This window comes from Lithobates pipiens, unplaced genomic scaffold, assembly GCF_037356315.1.
Source record: "Lithobates pipiens isolate NorthernLeopardFrog02 unplaced genomic scaffold, aLitPip1_a1.2 Scaffold_23, whole genome shotgun sequence".
NCBI classification, from domain to species: domain Eukaryota; kingdom Metazoa; phylum Chordata; class Amphibia; order Anura; family Ranidae; genus Lithobates; species Lithobates pipiens.
The window spans coordinates 337,036,555-337,058,339 of record NW_027507785.1 but is presented as its reverse complement, the minus strand read 5'-3'; the positions used below and the strand labels follow the sequence as shown (position 1 = coordinate 337,058,339).

Below are 21,785 nucleotides of genomic sequence, written 5' to 3'. Positions count from 1 at the left end.
CCAGTTCCTTGGTGAGGCATAAACAAACAACCTTAAAAGAGCAAACGGATCCGCCGTGTCCAAGGGAAGGTTTCCACATCCAATGGTCTTCCACCAACGTCTGTATGTGCGAATACATGAGTGTATTGCAGCAAAACTGACACTGGGGGTCATCTGACAACATACGTTAATAACATTTTCAGTGTGCAATTTCTTGCTGAATGGTCCGTTCAAATTTATGTACCCTTAACTGAGTGTTTTGGGTTCGCTAAAGCCTCCTCAAGCTTTGCATGCCTTTTCCTATCCATTCATTGTTGGAAAAGTTTTTTTGTATCTGGAGGATCACCCAGATGGGCATTATTTTCCCTCCTATAAAGTTTTCACACTTTATCATATGGTGGAGGAAATTCACTAAGTAGGGTATACTAGCAATTAACGCTGCTATATCCTCTGTCAATAAGAATTTGACTTGTCCGCCAGACAATCCTAAAATGCTTAGGGATCCAATGGATACAAAGTTGGAATTCCTATTTTTTAATTAAAAAAAAAACACTTTTTTTTCTCTGGCAGATTGAGTGTCTCAGCCTGCGCTGACATTGATTGCTGAATCGTTGAGGGAGCAGTTTAAACAGGTGATCAAAGTTATCCTGCTCAGCAGGCCCAGGATCTGGCAGTTTTATGTTTGCAATAGTTACTATGAGAAATTCTGTCCTTCAGGCCTTCCGCCCTTTGCTAAGCACCATGCAGAAGCTCCTGGCTAGTCTTCCTTTTTGCGGATGTTTTGGATAATACAGCCAAAGAAATTCTAGTGGAAAAAGTACCCCTTTTGCCATTTAAGAAAAAGAGTAAATGTATTTTCGTTTTGAAGCTCCTCCTCCTGTGCCAGGGGCATCAGCCTCCAGGCAGTCACAAAGGCTTCTGTTGTCAGATTTAAAAGATAATCCTCAGGGTTAACCCCAGGCACAAAAGAGGTCTTGGAGGAGGAAACCCACAAGATACTAAAGCCTCCTTATGAGGAGGCCCCCCGCTCACTCAATAGTGGGAAATTTTCTGCGGTTCTCAAGGATCTGGCAGGAAGAGTGTCAAGAAGAATGGGGGACTTCGTCAATAGCTCCAAGGTACAAACTGGAGTTCCTATCTCCTCGTTTTCTCAGGTCAAACGTTCCTAAGGATCCAGAGAAAAATAAGTCTTTCTCCCAAGCTTTGGACCAAATTTTGGCAAAATGTGATGATGGTGGCTTCATTCATAGTTTCATAGTTAGTAAGGTTGAATAAAGACACCAGTCCATCCAGTTCAACCTGAGTGAGTGTCTACCCCTATCCCTGTACATTGCACACTCACATCGGTCCCTACCCTCAAGCAGCCCATTCGAGGCTGTTCCTTCTACTCAGTTTCATTTGAGACTGCTGCAAAATGGTATCCTATCGGCTTGGAAGAAAGGGTTCAAGCTCTAGATTCCCATTGTGTCTGACTCCAAAGCCTACGGCCACATCACCCTGAAAATGCCCGATCTCGTATGATCTTGGAGGCTAAGCAGGGTCGGGCCTGGTTAGTACCCGGATGGACCACCTGGAAATACCAGGTGCTGTAGGCTGGTTACGCCGGAGCGTCAGTTTACGGTTAATATCCAAAAATCTGCAAAGGGGAACATCATTCCTTCAGTTACCACGAAAGTAGCCCAGATCAGAAATGGCCTTGCCCATTATCATTGTAGAAATTCAGGCAGAGCACTTGGTTCTGAGGGCCTGAACATTCAGTTTACAGTATTGTCCTGCCAGGATTCAATCAGACTATTCCACAGCAATGACCTATATTAATCACCAAGGGGGGACAAGAAGTTGTGCGGCCCAGAGAAAGGTGAGTCATAGCCTATCTTGGGCAGAAAACAACGTACTTTGCCTATGGGCGGTCTTCATTCTAGAAATAGAAAATTGGTAGGCGGACTACTTGAGTCACCAGCAGTTGTTCCCGGGAGAATGGTTCCTTCACCCCGATATCTTCCTATCAATATGTCAAAGATGGGGGATCCCAGACATAGATCTGTTTATGTCCAGGTTCAACAAAGAAATCAAGAACTTTGTGTCAAAAACAAAGGATCTGCTAGCATGCGAAACAGATGCCTTGCTATTCCCGTGGAATCGGTTTCTCACTGATTTATGCATTCCCTCCTATTCTGCCTGCGTCGGCGACTTCTTTGCAGGATGGAGAGTCGGATGATTCTTGTGGCCTCCAGCGAGGCCCAGGAAATCTTGGTATGCAGAGATCGTAAAGATAACAGTAGGGGACCCATGGACCCTACCACCACGGCCAGATCTTCTTTCGCAAGGTCTGATATTCCATCCTATTTTCCAACTGCTAAATTTAACTGTTTGCCTATTGAGACCCACACTCTGAAGAAATGTGGGCCGTCAGGTTCAGTGGTTTCTATCTTGGTTAATGCAAGGGAGCTGGCCTCCATAATTCTATATTATGGAGTCTGGGAAGCATATGTCTCCTGGTGTGAAACCAGGGGGTGCACCCTAGGAAATAGGTCAAAGGTAGAATCCTTGACTTTCTGCTGATGGGGTGAGAAATAAAGCTGGCCTTGAGTGCTTTCGAAGGCCAGGTCCCGGCCTTATTGGTATGATTTCAACGATTACTTGCTTCGCTTTCTTTGGTTCGAAACTTTATTCAGGGGGTAACTTAATCCCCGGTTAGGTCACCACTGAACCCTTGGGAGTTTAGTTTAGGCGGCGTTACAAAACAGCCTTTTTTTTTGGACTGATACAACATATTCTCTTGGTCCCTTTTTTGACCAGGAACTATTTTTTTCTAGTAACCATATCTGCTGTCGCCGTTGGGCACAGTGTACTGCAGGCAGCAGTATAAGTCCTCTGATCTCATGGTGCCCTAATTCTGTTGTGTCTCCCTCCCCTCAGTTGGCAATGCTCTGGGACATCCCACATAGTAACTACTAAGGCTCTGTGTCCCGTGATGTACTATTAAAGAAAATAGGATTTTTATAACCACTTCCCTGTAAAAATCCTTTTCTTTTGAAGTACATCACGGGACACAGAGGTCTCTCCCCTCTTTCTAGTATACACGTATATTGCTGTGCTACAAAACTGAGATGCTGCCTGTATGGGAGGGGTTATATAGGGAGGCAATTTTCTGTTTAGGGTGTGCCAGTGTCCATCACCTGAAGGTGGACTATAACCCACATAGTAATTACTATGGCTCTGTGTCACGTGATGTACTTTAAAAGAAACATTTTTTACAGGTAAGCTTGATGTACAAAATTCAATAAAAATATCTTTTAAAAAAAAAAAGCTGTTCATGAATGGAAAGCCATTTGTGTCAGTTGTGGTATCGTGATCACCAAGATACCTAGTTACCGATAATTGTAGTCGGCTTTTTCCACCGCATGTCCCAAACATGGAACAGGCTGAGTAGCATACATGTAAGTGATCCACCCTGCCTCCCTGCAGTATATGCAAGTGATTCACGCTGCCTGTGTCTCCTGCAGTATATGTAAGTGATACCCCCCCCCCCTGCTTGTCGCCTGCAGTATATGTAAGTGATACCCCCCCCCCCCTGCTTGTCGCCTGCAGTATATGTAAGCGATCCACCCTGCCCCCCTGCAGTATATGTAAGTGATCCACCCTGCCTCCCTGCAGTATATGCAAGTGATTCACGCTGCCTGTGTCTCCTGCAGTATATGTAAGTGATACCCCCCCCCCCCCCTGCTTGTGTCGCCTGCAATATATGTAAGCGATCCACCCTGCCTGCCTGCAGTATATGTAAGTGATCCACCCTGCCCCCCTGCAGTATATGTAAGTGATTCCCCAGCCCCCCCCCCCCCGCTCGTGTCGCCTGCAGTATATGTAAGCGATCCACCCTGCCTGCCTGCAGTATATGTACTGCAGGTAGGCGGCAAGCGTTTACAGCATTGCATATCAACAATTTGGTCCATCAAAGTATGTTGGCTGCAGTTTTAAGGCTTGATATGTTGGGTGTCGATTTACTCATCGCAACCTTATCTTTAATATTTCACCAAAATAATAATGGGTAATATATTGTGCATTGAACTTTAGTGGGTTGTTTTTTTAAATCATAAATTCTGCAATTTATAAAGGTGTATTAATATCATGTGATGTGTTATTTGGTGCGTCTTTATCCCACAGGAGACTCGTGGCACCAGCCGTCTCTTCTCCGCCATGATTCTGTGGACTCTGGGGTCTCTAAAGGCACCAACCAGTCCTCCCAGTCAGGGTGGCATGGAGGATCGCGGGAAAGGTCTGACAGCGCCTCGCAGAGAGGAGCAAATGGGTGCGGTGGGACAGGCGCTTCCAGCCATCGTCACCGGAATGGCAACAACCTCTCTCGTAAGAATGCTTCCATGCAGGACAAGCAGTCGGCGGAGACCCGAGAGGAAAAGAACGCGGACAAGAAAAAGCCGCAGTTCGAAGAGGAGGACTTTGTACGTATTGAAATGTGTTTGGATGCAGTGTGGGATGGTGGGGGCCTTCTGGGATTTTCCAGAGCTTGTTGTATGTTTTATTAGTGAGCAAACCTTGGAGCCAATTGAATAAAGGGAGATGCAGACACTTTGCCTGCTCCTAGCACCAGGTCAGGCTAGCAGTCCTTTCCTGGGCTGCAACTGGTTAGTTATAAAGAACCCTTACCTGTTTGTATGGTGTCACTTCCCTGCTGGATGAAGCACTGAAGAATCTCCTTCACCAGCAGGAGCAGCTTTATGACCCCTTAGAAGCTGGTGAGGAAGTTCCTTGTCATCCTAACCTACTTCTCATACAGGGTTTCTAGTAAGACATGGGCTTTAGTCGGCATTGATATATTTTACATGGGCCTTGGACAAGCCGGTGGACCGTGGGCTAGTGTGACATGGGCCTTGGACTTACCCGGTGTGCTGTGGACCTTGAACTATCCCACTGGGCTAGTGTGGCATGGACCTTGGACTAACCCGGTGGGCTAGTGTGACGTGGACCTTGGACTAACCCGGTGGGCTAGTGTGACGTGGACCTTGGACTAACCCGGTGGGCTAGTGTGACGTGGACCTTGGACTATCCCGGTGGGCTAGTGTGACGTGGACCTTGGACTATCCCGGTGGGCTAGTGTGACGTGGACCTTGGACTATCCCGGTGGGCTAGTGTGACGTGGACCTTGGACTATCCCGGTGGGCTAGTGCGACGCTGGCCTCGGGCTGCCCGGTAGGGTAGAGTGACGTGGGCCTCGGGCTGCCCGGTAGGGTAGAGTGACGTGGGCTGCCCGGTAGGGTAGAGTGACGTGGGCTGCCCGGTAGGGTAGAGTGACGTGGGCCTCGGGCTGCCCGGTAGGGTAGAGTGACGTGGGCCTCGGGCTGCCCGGTAGGGTAGAGTGACGCGGGCCTCGGGCTGCCCGGTAAGGTAGAGTGACTCGGGCCTCGGGCTGCCCGGTAAGGTAGAGTGACGCGGGCCTCGGGCTGCCCGGTAGGGTAGAGTGACGCGGGCCTCGGGCTGCCCGGTAGGGTAGAGTGACGTGGGCCTTGGGCTACCATTGGTTTTGTGTCTCTCACTCCCCACCTCCCTAACGCAGTACATGCTCTCCTATACACTCTGTGCACCTAATTTTTGATTCTTGTATTTTTTCCTGCAGCCATCTTTGAATCCTGAGCCTGGGAAGCAGGTTACCCCAAACAAACAGACCGGAACCCCAACCGGAGTCTGGGGTAGGTAATAGATCTTTATTTTCAGGGACTATTTTTGATCTGAAGTATATCATGGTAAAGGATCATTGAACTGCTAATAATGCTTCATCTGACAATGCTGGAGTTTGGGCAGTTAAAGCAGGATGATGCCTGCTGCTGCAGTTTTATAGAAGCGGCAGGCGGCTCTGAAGTAAAAGCAATCCTAGTGGCTAACTAGCTGCTGGATTGATTTCTTTCATTCATTGACGGACACAGCGCCATTAATCTTGACTGTAGGGTTATTATGCCATCTTCAAGAGAGGACTAGGCAGATCATGTAATACATGTGAAAAACAGAACTGTACAGTTCCGCCCAGGGAGAGATCCCTCTGGCAATAATTACTACTCAGCCTGCTTCCTGCAGCTCAGTTTTTTTTCTGCCTAGTGAAGAAGGACCTAGGCTCCCTACTGGACTATCGGTTCTGGGTTTTTTTCTGGATTTTTGCCTTTTGCGCAAGATTTTACAATTCTTTGATCTTCTATCAACAGCCGGCTGGGTGACAGGCTGGATAATATTAGATCCTTGTAGTCTCCCCAGCCTGGCCATAGAGAGCGTGTGCAGACCCTAGCTACGTGCTGGGTAGGCCATGACATGCCCCTCATGCTCCAGGGGCGGCCGGTGAGCGCAACGCTCCGGGGCACACATATACGGATGGACTACGGATGTCTTTGTCACAGTGTGCCATGGTCCACAGCCACCCCATATTTCTCGGGTGTGGGTCTGTGATGGGATGCTTCCAGCTCGTCCGGATGGTAAGTACAGCTCTCCCTTACTCGGCAGGACAGAGCAGCTGGGCATTTAGGGGGTCCCTCTTCTCCCTTTCCTCTCTCCCTGTCCCTGTTTTCCCTCCCCCTCGTGGGGGATGCTACATGACTGGGCTGTAGTGCGGTGTGTGTACCTGGGCCGGGGGGCTCTGATCCTTGATTGGGGGCTGCGCTGGCTGTCTCTGTCCCTGTACTGTTATCTGTCTCTGCTGGTGTCTGTGGGATCTGCATGTGCTGCCGCCATTTTCTGTGCACTCTGTGTACAGCATGATCGTCATTTTCCGTTAGCCTCTGTGAGACAAAACTATTGCACCGTGAATTGGAGAAGCAACAGTCCCCTCCAGTCTGCATAGAACTAGCAGACCAGTTGGGTTGGTGCACGGCCTTAAGTATGTCTGTGATGCGGTCTTGGATACGCTTCCCTTGCTCTCCAGAGCATTGGTATCAGCAGTGGTGCTATGGCACCTAATCTAACTGAAATGCTGGTCTGCGGACCAGGCATCTAAAAAAAAAAAAAATAAAAAAAAAAAAAGCCTTGACGGATTTGCCCTTCCTTGGTGAGCAGCTATTTGGAGCTTCGCTCGATGACATTATTAATAAAGTCAGAGGTGGGAAGAGCACGTGGCTCCCCGAGCCCAAGAAGGGTAAGGAGCCACACTGCAGGCAAGGGCCCTCCTTTTCAGGCTCAAAAGAGGCTTTTTCGTCCGCCCGTGGCTTCAGGTAATCGCTTCCAGTCCAACAGGACGACTGCGAAGGGACAAAAGCGTTCCTGGTCTTGCAAACCTGTGAGTAAAAATACTACCGCATGAAGGTTTGCCCCAGCCCGACACGGGTGGTGGGTCATCTTCGGGAGTTTGCAGCTCGGTGGGCCTCTCGGCTGTCTGACCAATGGGTCTGCAAACTGATTTCCTCGGGCTACAAGATAGAGTTCCTCTCTTGGCCACCAAACAGATTTTTTTCCCTCCAGCATACCCTTACTCCCGGCTCGTCGGGAGGCCCTGTTTGGGGCAGTAAGGGACCTGCTCAGCCGCAGGGTGATAGTGCCTGTTCCAAAACCGGAAAGGTTTCAGGGATTCTACTCCAATCTATTTGTAGTCCCCAAAAAGAAAGGGGTTCGTCCAATCTTGGACCTAAAAGCCCTCAATTGCTTTGTGAAAGTACAGAGGTTCAGAAGGCAATCAGTTCGCTCCGTAGTCACTGCACTCCATCAGGGGACATCCAGGACGCATACTTGCATATACCCATATGCCTCAGGCATCAGTGTTTTCTGCGATTTGCAGTGGGGGAAGAGCACTACCAGTTTGTAACTCTCCCCTTTGGCCTTGCTTCAGCACCTCGAGACTTTACTAAAGTATTGGCTCCAATTTTAGCAACAACACAGGATCGCAATCGTGGGGTATCTGGATGATACCTTCTGAGAGCAGCTTCCGCCTCAGAATTTACTATTTATTTCGATTAATATGTACAAAACATCTTTTTACTTTTTTTTTTATTTTTATCTTTTCTTTTTTACTTACCACTATCGTATATAGTTCCTGACCATCTTTTAGACACAAGTATTTACAAACACTCAAACATACACAACAAAAAAACGCACACACCGGGCGACAAATCCATAGGGTAATTTCCATAGTGAGTTATATAACTCAAACTAACAAAGGAGAAGATTGATTCTATCCACATCTTATTTCATTACAACAATTTTTATTTGATTTTTTTTCCTGCCCTCTGGTATAACCCTCTACCCCGTTTTCCTTCTAATACCGTGTTTACAATACAGACTCCCCCAATACTAGGGAGAGTGGGGCTAACCGTGGATCCCATATCCATCGTTTCCATATTTTAAACAAGTTATTGGGTACCCCCCTATTACAATGAATTTGTTGTTCTTTCAAAATGTTTTTGTTTACCTGAAGACGCCAGTCCTCAGGTAAAGGTGCATTCGGAGATATCCACTTTTGAGCAATTAACTTGCGTGCAATAAACAATAATCTGGTAACTAATATCACCTCCCTGGAAAGAAGCAATCCTCATCAAAATATCCCAGTAGACATGTCATAGGGGGCTTGTCAATATGTGTATTACATGTAGCATTGAGTGTATTAACTACCTCTCGCCAATATCTAGCCAATTTTGGACAATTCCACATCATGTGTATTAAGTCAGCTGGAGACTTTTGACATCTAGGACACTCCGGAGAATCGTGCCTGCCCCACTTAAATAATTTAACTGGTGTTCTGTATACCCTATATATGATAAATCAGGGCTCGACAAACCTCGGGCGCCTGGTCGCATTTGCGCCTAGAATTAGTGTCCTGGCGACTGGGGCAACGCTGCTGGGGTATCCCGTCTCCATTTGGACCCCGAACTCCGCCGCGCAATTGCATCGGGCCGCGCCGGCCAGTAATTGAGGCCGCGGCTTTGCGGCCTTCTAAAATCTTTTGGTAGTCTGGCGCCATCTTGTGGTGGATGTAGAAATTACACCCTATTCCAATAATGCTAATTCCTAATGGAGTGAAGCTCCCCTGCCTGTTTTTCACTGCCCGCCCATTTCCTTCCCAAAGTGAAGAGAAGGAAGTGATTGCGGGTGTCATCTGGCGCCTTTTGCCCAACGGTGAGTGTGGTGGCTGGTAAATGGCTTCTCATTATATTATATAGGGCTGCGGCGCTATCTTCCCCTCACTCGTCTCCATGTCAGGCCAGGGACAGGTCCGGATCGCCGTTACTGACCCGGCTCCTAACTTTTTAAGCTGGCTCCTAGATTCCAAGCAAATTTGTCAAGCCCTGTGATAAATAGTTGCGTCAGGCATTGAGCCGGTGATAATGACACTAGGGGTACCCTTCTCAAGATAATTTGCCAATTTTTGTCTGAGATGTCCCCTATGTCTCTCTCCCAGCCTGTTCTACCCGGGCTAACATCATTATCCTGATATGGTCTCATCAGTTGACCATATAAAGAAGAGATCAGGCCCTTTTATTCCTCCCCCTTGCTAATGATGTTATAAGTGGGGTAGGTTTTATCACTATCTTTTCCCTTCTAAACTGAGCTTGAATTGCATGCCGTAATTGTAAATATTTATAGAAGTGACTAGAAGGCAATTGAAAGGATATTTGCAAGTCCTGAAAGGAGCGCAGAACATTATATGTAAACATCTGTTCTATATATTGAAGCTCCTTAGAATGCCAGCTTTCAAATCCCTCCAATTTATACAATTCTTTGTATTGCTTATTCCCCCAAAGCGGGGAGTATTTCGAAACTCCTTCAAATTTCATTATACTCCTCATTTCCTTCTAGACTCTATTCATAAGTGTCATCGTTAGACCCCTACAGGTGTTACCCAGGACTCCGGATTCCAACTGAGCCACAAGATTATATTGAATCCTATTATTTAGTAATAAAACCTGTATAGGGTGTCCCCAATTCCTTTCTCCCCAGCCTGCAAAATGCTGAAGCTGAGAGGCTATGAAGTAGAGTCTTGGCTACGGTACCGCTAATCCACCCCAATCCCTTGCCCTCTGGAGAATTGATAACTTAATTCTCTGGATTTTTCCTTTCCATAATAGTCTACGAAATATTGATTATGTTTTTTTGAACCATTTTAAAATTATCCATATTGGTGAATTATGGAGTATATATAAGAATTGAGGGGTCCAGATAATTTTTATGAGATTTGCACGGCTTACCACCGATAATGGAAATTTGGTCCACGCCATGCTCTTAAGATGGAATTTGCTAAGAATAGGGGACAAGTTATCCATTAAATTTTCTATTCTAGAATTTATCATTATTCCCAAATATTTAAATGATGACACGATTTTAACTTGGGGGGGCCTCTCTTAACCTGGGCAGACCAGGATTGTCTAAGGGAAGTAATACAGATTTATCCCAATTAATAATGTATCCAGAAATGACATTAGAGAGCTTAGAGAACCTTCTGTATCCCCAAGAAACAGTAATGCATCAATCCTCGTTCCTCTAATAAATCCTCAAATAGATTCCGCCTGTCGAACGTCCTTGGCCAGTGGTTCAAGGGCCAATGCAAATAGTAAAGGAGACAGGGGACATCCCTGTCTCATTCCTCTGTATAGGGGGGAAAATTCTGAAACCGTGCCATTTATTTGCATACATGCTCTCGGAGTGACATACAGCTTCCTGATCCACCTTATAAACCTGTCCCCCAGGCCAAACAAACCCAACACCTCCCACAGATATGTCCACTCGACACTGTCGAAAGCTTTTGCAGCGTCGATTGACAAAATCACTCTTGTCCCAGTGTTATCAGTTGGTATTTGCATATTCAAATAAAGCCTCCTTATATTAATAGCTGTAGACCTTGTTGGGATAAAGCCACATTGGTCACGATGAATAAATCCCTGCATATGTTTACTTAGTCTTTTAGCCAGGACCCTGGCTAGAATCTTAGCGCCCGAGTTCAACGATGTTATCGGGCGGTAAGATTCTGGGGCCAACGGGTCTTTTCCAGGCGTTGGTAACACAATACAAGCATCCCTCATAGATTCTGGAAGCCTTGCAAGTAGCCCTATCTGGTTATCCATAAGGAAGGTGGTTTTGGCCTTCCATCTCAATGAAAACATTGTGTTACCATCTCTGTGTCCTAAACTGATGGAGGCGGCCCTCCATTCCCTGGAGGTGGTCCAGGCCCTAAGGGTATATCTGTATGTCACGGCTCCCGTTGGATTTGCTGTTTGTTTCGGTAGCTGGTCCGAAAAAAGGGCTGGCAGTCTCGTTGACCACCATTTGCCAGTGGATCAGACAGATTGGGGTCAAAGCTTACACCTTGAAGGGGCAGGTGCCCCCCTTCCCTGTCACGGCCCATTCCACCAGGGCAATTGGGACCTCTTGGGCTTTCCGACATAAAGCATCAGTCTCCCAGGTGTGTAAGGCGGCGACTTGGTCGTTCGTTCACACTTGCACAAAGTTCTACAAAGTTGATGTAAGCGCATCTTCTGATGCCTGCTTTGGCCGCAAACGTTTAATTGTCAATGCATTCTGATGCATTTGTTGACCGCAAGTTCTGATGCGGTTGGTTCAGATGGTGACTCCCCCATTAGGGAGCACCTCTGGTTGGGGGTGAAGTTATGTTGCTGTTCCCACCCCTCTTTATGACAATGCTTGGGGACGTCCCTATGGTCAAGATTACTGGTGCTGTGTTCGTCAATGAACGAAAGAGAAAATAGGATTTTTGTACTCACCGTAAAATCCTTTTCTCTGAAGTTCATTGATTGACTCAACACCCTCCCCTCTTATTAGTTTATGCTATACTGCTTGTTGATGTACTGAGCTGCAGGAAGCAGGCTGAGGGGTTATAGCCAGAAGGACCGCCCCCTGGGCGGAACTCTCCTGAAGGTGGCGTAATAACCCTAGAGTTGAGATTAATTAAGATTAATGTAGCTGTGTCCGTCAATGAACTTTAGAGAAAAGGATTTTACGGCGAGTACAAAAATCCTAATTTTACAAGCAAAGTTCTGCAGCTATACCAGGATCGCTGTCCAACCAGCTGGCACTTGTCTGCTGATCGCAGAGCTGAACAAAGGACAGGTCATCTTTGTTTGGCTCTCGGCTATGGTTGCCTAGAAGTGATGAGCTGACATGGTGCCATTTTCAATAAATTAAAAGCAGTTGATCTCCCTGATCTTGGTGTGGTTACAGGAGGGATCTGGGGTCTGTACATCTAAAGTGGTGACCTGTAAAGGCTTTTAAAGTGTCGCCTATGGATAGTAACACTTATGTCCTCTGTCGCCGTTGCACAATTTTAAGGCCTGACATGTTTGGAATCTATTTAATCGCCATAACATCATCTTTTAAATTTTACCAAAATTGGGTTATGTATACTATTGAGTTTTTGTGCATTTAAAATTAAAAAAAATGTGTAGTCTTTCCAAAAAAATTCACGTTTTGAAAAACCGCTGTGCAAATACTGTGTGACAAAAAATGTTTGCAAAACCCACCATTTTATTCTCTAGGGCCTCTGCTTTAAAAAAAAAATATATATAAAAAATTGTTTGGGGTTCTAAGAAATGTTCTAGAAAGTAACGGATTGTTACATGTGAACAAAGAGTGGGGGGTGGTTAAAATGGGTCTTGCTGATTTTCCAGCATTTTTGGATACCTGTGCAAGAGGGGGAACAACATCCATTTGCATGCTCTGCTCATCATGCTTAGAGTATCCACTCTGGTTGTGTCGCTCATCGGGAACACAGAACCGTCTCCAGATCCTGATGATTTGTTGGTAAGATGGAGATCTCATTGCACTATGTGACACGTCTTACGGCTTTTTTTTTTTCCAGAAAACCCTCCCAGCTCCAAGCAGCCACTGAAGATGCTGGTCATCAAGAAGATCTCCAAGGAGGATCCATCTGCTTTCTCTGCTGCTTTTGCTTCGCCCGTACCTCACCTTTCCAATGGAAACAGCAAGAGTAACCCCAGCGGGCCCATCATCTACAAAAACCTTGTCCCCAAACCTGCATCTGCCTCCTCCAAGGTACCTTCACCTCCACCTACAAAGATAAAACTCCTAATGTTACTGATGGTGATCTCTCAGTAATGGGGGGATATCACTGAGCAGCATGTTGGGTAAAGAAACTTGTAGCTGCTCTCCCCAGGAACCTGCGCTCGCTGTAGCTGCCCTCCCCAGGAGCCTGCGCTCGCTGTAGCTGCCCTCCCCAGGAGCCTGCGCTCGCTGTAGCTGCCCTCCCCAGGAGCCTGCGCTCGCTGTAGCTGCTCTCCCCAGGAGCCTGCGCTCGCTGTAGCTGCCCTCCCCAGGAGCCTGCGCTCGCTGTAGCTGCCCTCCCCAGGAGCCTGCGCTCGCTGTAGCTGCCCTCCCCAGGAGCCTGCGCTCGCTGTAGCTGCCCTCCCCAGGAGCCTGCGCTCGCTGTAGCTGCTCTCCCCAGGAGCCTGCGCTCGCTGTAGCTGCTCTCCCCAGGAGCCTGCGCTCGCTGTAGCTGCTCTCCCCAGGAGCCTGCGCTCGCTGTAGCTGCCCTCCCCAGGAGCCTGCGCTCGCTGTAGCTGCTCTCCCCAGGAGCCTGCGCTCGCTGTAGCTGCTCTCCCCAGGAGCCTGCGCTCGCTGTAGCTGCCCTCCCCAGGAGCCTGCGCTCGCTGTAGCTGCCCTCCCCAGGAGCCTGCGCTCGCTGTAGCTGCCCTCCCCAGGAGCCTGCGCTCGCTGTAGCTGCCCTCCCCAGGAGCCTGCGCTCGCTGTAGCTGCTCTCCCCAGGAGCCTGCGCTCGCTGTAGCTGCTCTCCCCAGGAGCCTGCGCTCGCTGTAGCTGCTCTCCCCAGGAGCCTGCGCTCGCTGTAGCTGCTCTCCCCAGGAGCCTGCGCTCGCTGTAGCTGCTCTCCCCAGGAGCCTGCGCTCGCTGTAGCTGCTCTCCCCAGGAGCCTGCGCTCGCTGTAGCTGCTCTCCCCAGGAGCCTGCGCTCGCTGTAGCTGCTCTCCCCAGGAGCCTGCGCTCGCTGTAGCTGCTCTCCCCAGGAGCCTGCGCTCGCTGTAGCTGCTCTCCCCAGGAGCCTGCGCTCGCTGTAGCTGCTCTCCCCAGGAGCCTGCACTCGCTGTAGCTGCTCTCCCCAGGAGCCTGCGCTCGCTGTAGCTGCTCTCCCCAGGAGCCTGCGCTCGCTGTAGCTGCTCTCCCCAGGAGCCTGCGCTCGCTGTAGCTGCTCTCCCCAGGAGCCTGCGCTCGCTGTAGCTGCTCTCCCCAGGAGCCTGCGCTCGCTGTAGCTGCTCTCCCCAGGAGCCTGCGCTCGCTGTAGCTGCTCTCCCCAGGAGCCTGCGCTCGCTGTAGCTGCTCTCCCCAGGAGCCTGCGCTCGCTGTAGCTGCTCTCCCATAGAACATGGAAATGCAATTATGTTAGTAAATATAAACTGCTAAATACCTTTTCTCATCAGTGGTATATAGCAGTCACGTGACTTCTAACAGTGTCTGGTTAAAGCTTGTAAGAGGAGTTTTCATTCTTCTCTGACTGCCCCATGAGGCTGCTGGACCTCTGACCTTCTGTCTGGACAATGCTGATTGGCCCTGTGCTGATCATGTGCACACTCCCAAGCAAAAAAAAAAAAAAAAAAAACACTCTAGCAATACACATCAAAGTGAGCATGTGCCTCCTAGCCTCTGTTCTGTCAGGAGATGGATTGGGGACAGTTGAAGAAGGGGAGGATCAGAGTAGACGGGATCAAAACAGCTTTTTTACAGAATGCGGAGGATTAACCCCTTAGGTTCCACAGTGAGTGAAACAACCATGCTTTGCTCTATATACAGACTGATTTGACTGCTCTCCTGTGCTGGATCACATACCTGATATGTAATGGTAGGGACTGCGGCCACCGTGCTGGCTTTGCTGGGATTAGTCACAGCACAAGCTGATCAGTGGGTCCTGACCAGTGATTATCAGCCGCCACCCGCTCACCGGCGAGGGGGTGACAGGACTGTGAATGTAGCAACGCAGAGCTCTCCCCTGTCAGCGGGGGCTGTGCTGGTTTTTGTTTCCTTGTAAAGCAGCTCCATAGTAAATGCACCACACACTGTTCGGCAGATGTTTAACCCTTCCCAGCTATTGTCATTAGTACAGTGACAGTTCATTTTATTAGTGCTGATCACTGTATTCGTGTCACTGGTCCCCACAAGGTGTCAATTAGTGTCAGAATGTCTGCCGCAATGTCGCAGTCCTGCTATAAGTGACTGATCACCGCCATTACTAGCATAAAAGAATTCCAGTATACAGTATCTGACAAAAGTAAGTACCCCTCAGTGACATGTGTGTAAATCTTTTCTTCTCTCTTTTCATGTGACAACACATGCTGGCATAATCCCCTGTAGTTCTATGCTAGAAGTAATTTTATCGCGCAGTAAGTTAGCCCTGTCCGTGTGTCTTGCAGCCTGGTCCCTGGAAGTCCAATGGCCGGGAATCCTTATTTTTCAACAGAGATTCTGCCTTCACCAGCCCCGTATTGGCCCCAGCACCCGTACTGACCTCCCCTAAAGAGGTAAGATTGCCCAATGGGAAGGCGGAAAGGGTTTATCTGAATAGAAGGTGCTGATCAACCAAACTAGTCTGCTAAGTTCACCTGTCTGAGCATGCTTCATCTCACACCCATATTCCGGGGGTAACGTAAAACATGGTCAGTGTGCACTGCAGGAGCCGGAGCAATTCGTAGCTTGTATCAGCCAATTAGAATTCATCTGGTTAGGTGAGAACCTTGTCAGGGTGTTATGCCACATTCCTCACATTGTGCTACCTTGTGTTTCTTTCAGGGCACAGCCAGTGTTACCCCACCACTGGAACTTGGCATCTCGCGGCTGACACGCATGACTCGCCGCGTTCCGGACAAGAAGAGTGAATTTCTAAAGGCCTTGAAGGACGAGCAAGACGCTGACCAGACCGAGGACAGAGATCGGGATAAACTGGAAGATGTAAGATGAATATGTTCAGTCTTTTCTTTATTTCCAGTCTTCCACGTCCGTGTCGTTCTAGTATTCCAACATCACAAGGAAGGGAGCCCAGAGGTACCAAATAGGTAACCACTGACCACCAATGTAAGGAACATTCTTCCCACTGACCACCAATGTAAGGAACATTCTTCTCACTGATCACCAATGTAAGGAACATTCTTCCCACTGATCACCAATGTAAGGAACATTCTTCCCACTGACCACCAATGTAAGGGACATTCTTCCCACTGACCACCAATGTAAGGAACATTCTTCTCACTGATCACCAATGTAAGGAACATTCTTCTCACTGATCACCAATGTAAGGAACATTCTTCTCACTGATCACCAATGTAAGGAACATTCTTCTCACTGATCACCAATGTAAGGAACGTTCTTCTCACTGATCACCAATGTAAGGAACGTTCTTCTCACTGATCACCAATGTAAGGAACGTTCTTCCCACTGACCACCAATGTAAGGAACGTTCTTCCCACTGACCACCAATGTAAGGAACGTTCTTCTCACTGATCACCAATGTAAGGAACGTTCTTCTCACTGGTCACCAATGTAAGGAACGTTCTTCTCACTGACCACCAATGTAAGGAACATTCTTCCCACTGACCACCAATGTAAGGAACATTCTTCTCACTGATCACCAATGTAAGGAACATTCTTCCCACTGACCACCAATGTAAGGGACATTCTTCCCACTGACCACCAATGTAAGGAACATTCTTCTCACTGATCACCAATGTAAGGAACATTCTTCTCACTGATCACCAATGTAAGGAACATTCTTCTCACTGATCACCAATGTAAGGAACATTCTTCTCACTGATCACCAATGTAAGGAACATTCTTCTCACTGATCACCAATGTAAGGAACATTCTTCTCACTGATCACCAATGTAAGGAACATTCTTCTCACTGATCACCAATGTAAGGAACGTTCTTCTCACTGATCACCAATGTAAGGAACGTTCTTCTCACTGATCACCAATGTAAGGAACGTTCTTCCCACTGACCACCAATGTAAGGAACGTTCTTCCCACTGACCACCAATGTAAGGAACGTTCTTCTCACTGATCACCAATGTAAGGAACGTTCTTCTCACTGGTCACCAATGTAAGGAACGTTCTTCTCACTGACCACCAATGTAAGGAACATTCTTCTCACTGATCACCAATGTAAGGAACATTCTTCTCACTGATCACCAATGTAAGGAACATTCTTCTCACTGATCACCAATGTAAGGAACATTCTTCTCACTGATCACCAATGTAAGGAACATTCTTCTCACTGATCACCAATGTAAGGAACATTCTTCTCACTGATCACCAATGTAAGGAACATTCTTCTCACTGATCACCAATGTAATGGAGCCCTTCTCCATCCAGCCACCTATTTAAGGGGGTGTGGGGGGACCACCAATGTAAAGGGCACAGCACTGCCCACCAGAGTAAACCATACACTTTTTTTTATTTGTGTTTTTTCTGACATTTGATTCATTTAATAAATATTTGTGAGAATAATCTTGCTGTGTGGAGCAGCTTTAAGTTCCAAATATGTGAAATATACATGTTGCTTATTAATTTTTCTTATATTTACAAGCAGGGGTTCCCTGCAATATTTCCGGGGTACCTCTGTTAAAATGGCTGCAGAAGGTGGGGCTAGAGTGCGTTTTTAAAATTTAATTAGGATTATTTCCCCAGTTTAATCTTGAGAGGAGATGAGTGCAGAGTAGAGTACAGACAGTATAGATTTCAGGACAGAGGATCCAATGATGAGACGACATGCTTGTATTGTGACAAGGATCACGAATCTCACTGATCGTACCTTGTGATGGTGTTTTTTGTGCGTCTGACAGTAACATGTCCTTTCCTAGGTGCAGAATCAGAGCCCCACCGAACTAAACAACGGAGACGGCGAGCACATCGAGGAGAGCCGCCATCTCAACGGCATTTCTGACTCTTTAGAAGAGCAGCGCGGCCGGCTGTCTTATTCACTGGAAGCAGAACACAGGTAAGTCTGCAGGTTCGGTGTAAAGGGAGATATATGTTTGGTGTTGCTCTGTAGATAATCTGTGCTTCTTATCTGCAGATTACTGAAAGAGATGGGCTGGCAAGAGTCTCCAGAGAATGACGACGACTGCCTTCCACTCACAGAGGAGGAGCTGCAAGAGTTCCATATAAAATCCCAGCAGGTAAGTTGTTGCGGGGGTGGGGTGGAGGGAGACTATGAGCCGCACTGTGTGTGTCACTTTCTCTTGGGAAGAAAATCAAACCTTCCGTGTGAGCCTTTCCAAAGTGCTTATAGTAAGAAACAGATTGCTGCAGCAGAAGGGGGTGGCCATCCTTTCCACAGAGGATGCAGGAATTGGGGTGATCCGAGGGGTGAAGGTGCAGGAATTGGGGTGTTTCGAGGGGTGAAGGTGCGGGAATTGGGGTGATCCGAGGGGTGAAGGTGCAGGAATTGGGGTGATCCGAGGGGTGAAGGTGCAGGAATTGGGGTGATCCGAGGGGTGAAGGTGCAGGAATTGGGGTGTTTCGAGGGGTGAAGGTGCGGGAATTGGGTTTATCCGAGGGGTGAAGGTGCGGGAATTGGGGTTTATCCAAGGGGTGAAGGTGCGGGAATTGGGGTGATCCGAGGGGTGAAGGTGCGGAAATTGGGGTGATCCGAGGGGTGAAGGTGCGGGAATTGGGTTTATCCGAGGGGTGAAGGTGCGGGAATTGGGTTGATCCGAGGGGTGAAGGTGCGGGAATTGGGTTGATCCGAGGGGTGAAGGTGCGGGAATTGGGTTGATCCAAGGGGTGAAGGTGCGGGAATTTGGTTGATCCGAGGGGTGAAGGTGCGGGAATTGGGTTGATCCGAGGGGTGAAGGGGCAGGAATTGGATTGATCCAAGGGGTGAAGGTGCAGGAATTGGGGTGATCCGAGGGGTGAAGGTGCGGGAATTGGGTTGATCCGAGGGGTGAAGGGGCAGGAATTGGATTGATCCAAGGGGTGAAGGTGCGGGAATTGGATTGATCCAAGGGGTGAAGGAATTGGGGTGATCTGAGGGGTGAAGACGGTGCGCTTAAAAAAAAAAAGTTTAGTTTATTTTATATTTTTACACGGTTTTTGTAACATCCTTTGTAATAGAAAAAAAGCATGACAGGTCCTCTTAAATATGAGATCTGGGGGGGTCAAAAAGACGTCACATCTCAAGAAAAAGGCCCTTTAAGGCCCCTTTCACACTGCGGCCGTTGGCGGGAAAGCACCGATACTTTTAGCGGTGATTTACCGTCGTTTTAGCCCCAGCTAGTGGCCGAAAAAGGGTTAAAACTGCCCGCAAAGAGCCGCTGCAGCAACGCTTTGCCGGCGGTATAGCTGTGCTGTCCCATTGATTTGAATACACCGCTCCTTTCACCACTCCAAAGAGGAGCAGGACTTTTTTTTTACTGTCCTGCTAGCGCACTGCTCCAGTGTGAAAGGGGCCGGTTTTTCAGGCGCTATTTTTAGCGCTGTAGCACCTGAAAACTGCCCCAGTGTGAAAGGGGCCTAAGAGCAATGGGTGGAAGTGACGTTTTGACGTGGCTTCCGCCCTGCAGTGTCATGGAGACGGGTGGGGGACATCTTCCCCTCACTCGTCTCCATAGACAGCCAGTGAGAGGACCGGATCACCTCCGTTACTGCCGACGGCTCCAGTAAGTGGTGGAGGGCACGGGGGGTGCCTCTCCCGCCGCCGATAAAAGTGATCTTGCGGCGAATCCACCGCAGAGACAACTTTTATCTTTTAGCGCACCACCCGTCGAAGAAGAGAATACCGGGGTTATGGCTGCTAGCTGCTGCCAGAACGATATCCTTCAGCCGACGTAAAACTGCGGCAGGCGGTCCATCAGTGGTTAAGAGAGAGACCTGGAAGAGTCGCTGCTCTCATGTAAGATCTGACGCCGGATGGAGATGGGGTCCAGGTAACTATAAGGGGCGCTGGGAGTTGCACTGCACCCATAAGATAAAATACCTTCAGCCTTTAGGAGCACTTTAATTTGTAGAATGAGGTAGTAGGCCGGGGGTGTCACATGATGAATTGCTGGTCATGTGACCCGGGATACTGTGCAGGGGAAGGAGTGGCAGTGTTGACCAGGAGATCAGTTCCTCCCCTCCTCCGTTCATCTGACTCCCGTTCAGGAAGACTCTCATCATTTTACTTTTTTTTTTTCTTCTTCTTTTTTTACAGCTGAAAAGACACGGCATTGGACTAAACGGCTTCCTCCGACAACCCCGAAGATGTGCTTTGTTTGCTTGGCATAGCCCTCTGACCCCTGACCCCAGCTCAGAGACGGACTCCAGCAGCTCCGACACGTCAGACGACGAATCGTGAACCTTAAGACAGCCACAAAAAATGCTTTGTTTCCCACGTGTTTGGGGGCGGGGTGCCCCCTCTTTCTTGTGAAGATCGGTAAAGCGGCCAATGACAGCCGGAGGGGGAGTGAGGGAGCGTGGTTTGTCCTTTTCTCTTCTTCCTAGGAACACAAACACGATTTCTGCAAGTTCCAGAGACTCCAAGGAGATTTTCTTTTTTTCTCAGTTTTTGTTTTTTCCTCGTTTTTTTTTTATGGAGCTCGGCATACACATCACTGCAGATGACAAAGCTTCTAACGGCATTCGATTTAAATCAGACTTAACCCACTAAAAAAATAAAAATCAGCCACTGTTGGGGAAACGTTTTAATCACGGCGGCCCCATTCGCAGCGCTAGTTCTGGCGGGTACTATGGAGCAAATCTAGCTTTGGGAATCATTTGCATCTGTAAAATATTCTGAGGAATTCCTCTTTTTTTTTTCTCTTCTAAGCCTTGACATTCAGGGTGGATTGTAAAATAAAATAAAAACGAGATTTTGGGGGAAAATGACCGTTCTCGGGGGAAGATTTCAGAAGATTATTTTGATAACATTATTTACAGATTAAAGAAAAAAAATCTGGTTACCTGTATGTGAGGCAATGACGGCACAGCAGCTAATAACCTGGAAATAAATATTTTGCATCAGTTTGCCAAAAAAAACATTTTCTGTCTTATTTTTATCTGTTTTTAAAGTGATTGTAAAGGCTCTTAGAAAACAAACATGTTATACTTCCCTCTGTGCAGTTGGTTTTGCACAGAGCAGCCCAGATCCTCTTCTGGGGTCCCTATTTGCTGCTCCTGGCCCCTCCCTCCTTTGAGTGCCCCTCAGTCAGCAGCTTGCTACAGGTTGTCGCCCAAGCAGAGTCAGAGCTCCATCTATCCATTCAGGCACAGAGTCCTGACCTGACCCTGCCCCGTCTCTCTCTCCTGATTGGCTGACTGACTTTGACAGTCACGGGAGCGAATAGCTCTGCTGCTCTCAGCCAGACTCATCAGGAGGAGTGTACTGGATGGATGAGTGGATCGTGGACATTGCTGGAAGAGAAGAAGCTCAGGTAGGTAATTGGGTGCTGGGGAGACGGCTACGCACAAAAGGTTTTTCTCTTATATTCACCGACCGACACAGCTCCTCTCTGTAACTAAATGGGCTGTATAGCCTGCCATTAGGAGAAATTGGACAAAATTGTTACACAATGCACAGAACTTTAATCCCACCCCTGGGGGACGGACCCTGTGCTATCAACCCTTCCCACTGCTTCAAGCAGCTTCAGTTTATTTTGCCTAGCAAGCAGAATGACCTAGGAAACCCTGCGGGCCTCTCGGTCCATATTTTTGCGCAAGATGAAAGATCCTGAGATCTTCTATCAACTGCCGGCTGGGTGACAGGTTGGTTAAGTTATCCTTGTAGTCTCCCCAGTCCGGCCACCGAGCGTGAGTAGGCCGCAGCTAAGGCTCGGCAGGCCACGATATGCCTCAGCTCTAGAGGTGGTCGGCG

General features: G+C 48.1%; 1 protein-coding gene and 1 pseudogene across 5 annotated transcripts in view; both read left to right on the top strand.

Moving 5' to 3' along the window:
- The window catches only part of GPBP1L1 (GC-rich promoter binding protein 1 like 1), a 120,810-nt gene extending 99,860 nt beyond the window's left edge, over positions 1-20,950 (top strand). For 4 of the 5 annotated variants that reach the window (XM_077450817.1, XM_077450816.1, XM_077450815.1 and 1 more), the window contains 8 exons: positions 4,144-4,439; positions 5,612-5,684; positions 12,776-12,969; positions 15,353-15,460; positions 15,729-15,887; positions 17,794-17,930; positions 18,009-18,111; positions 20,127-20,950. In XM_077450817.1, the coding sequence (XP_077306943.1) occupies positions 4,144-4,439; positions 5,612-5,684; positions 12,776-12,969; positions 15,353-15,460; positions 15,729-15,887; positions 17,794-17,930; positions 18,009-18,111; positions 20,127-20,270 (1,214 nt within the window). In that variant the 3' untranslated portion in view covers positions 20,271-20,950. The remainder of the gene's footprint in view (positions 1-4,143; positions 4,440-5,611; positions 5,685-12,775; positions 12,970-15,352; positions 15,461-15,728; positions 15,888-17,793; positions 17,931-18,008; positions 18,112-20,126) is intronic. The other variant, XM_077450818.1, reaches the window with a different exon arrangement.
- On the top strand, positions 1,459-1,574 carry LOC143928506 (5S ribosomal RNA; annotated as a pseudogene).
- Positions 20,951-21,785: the final 835 nt, after the last annotated feature.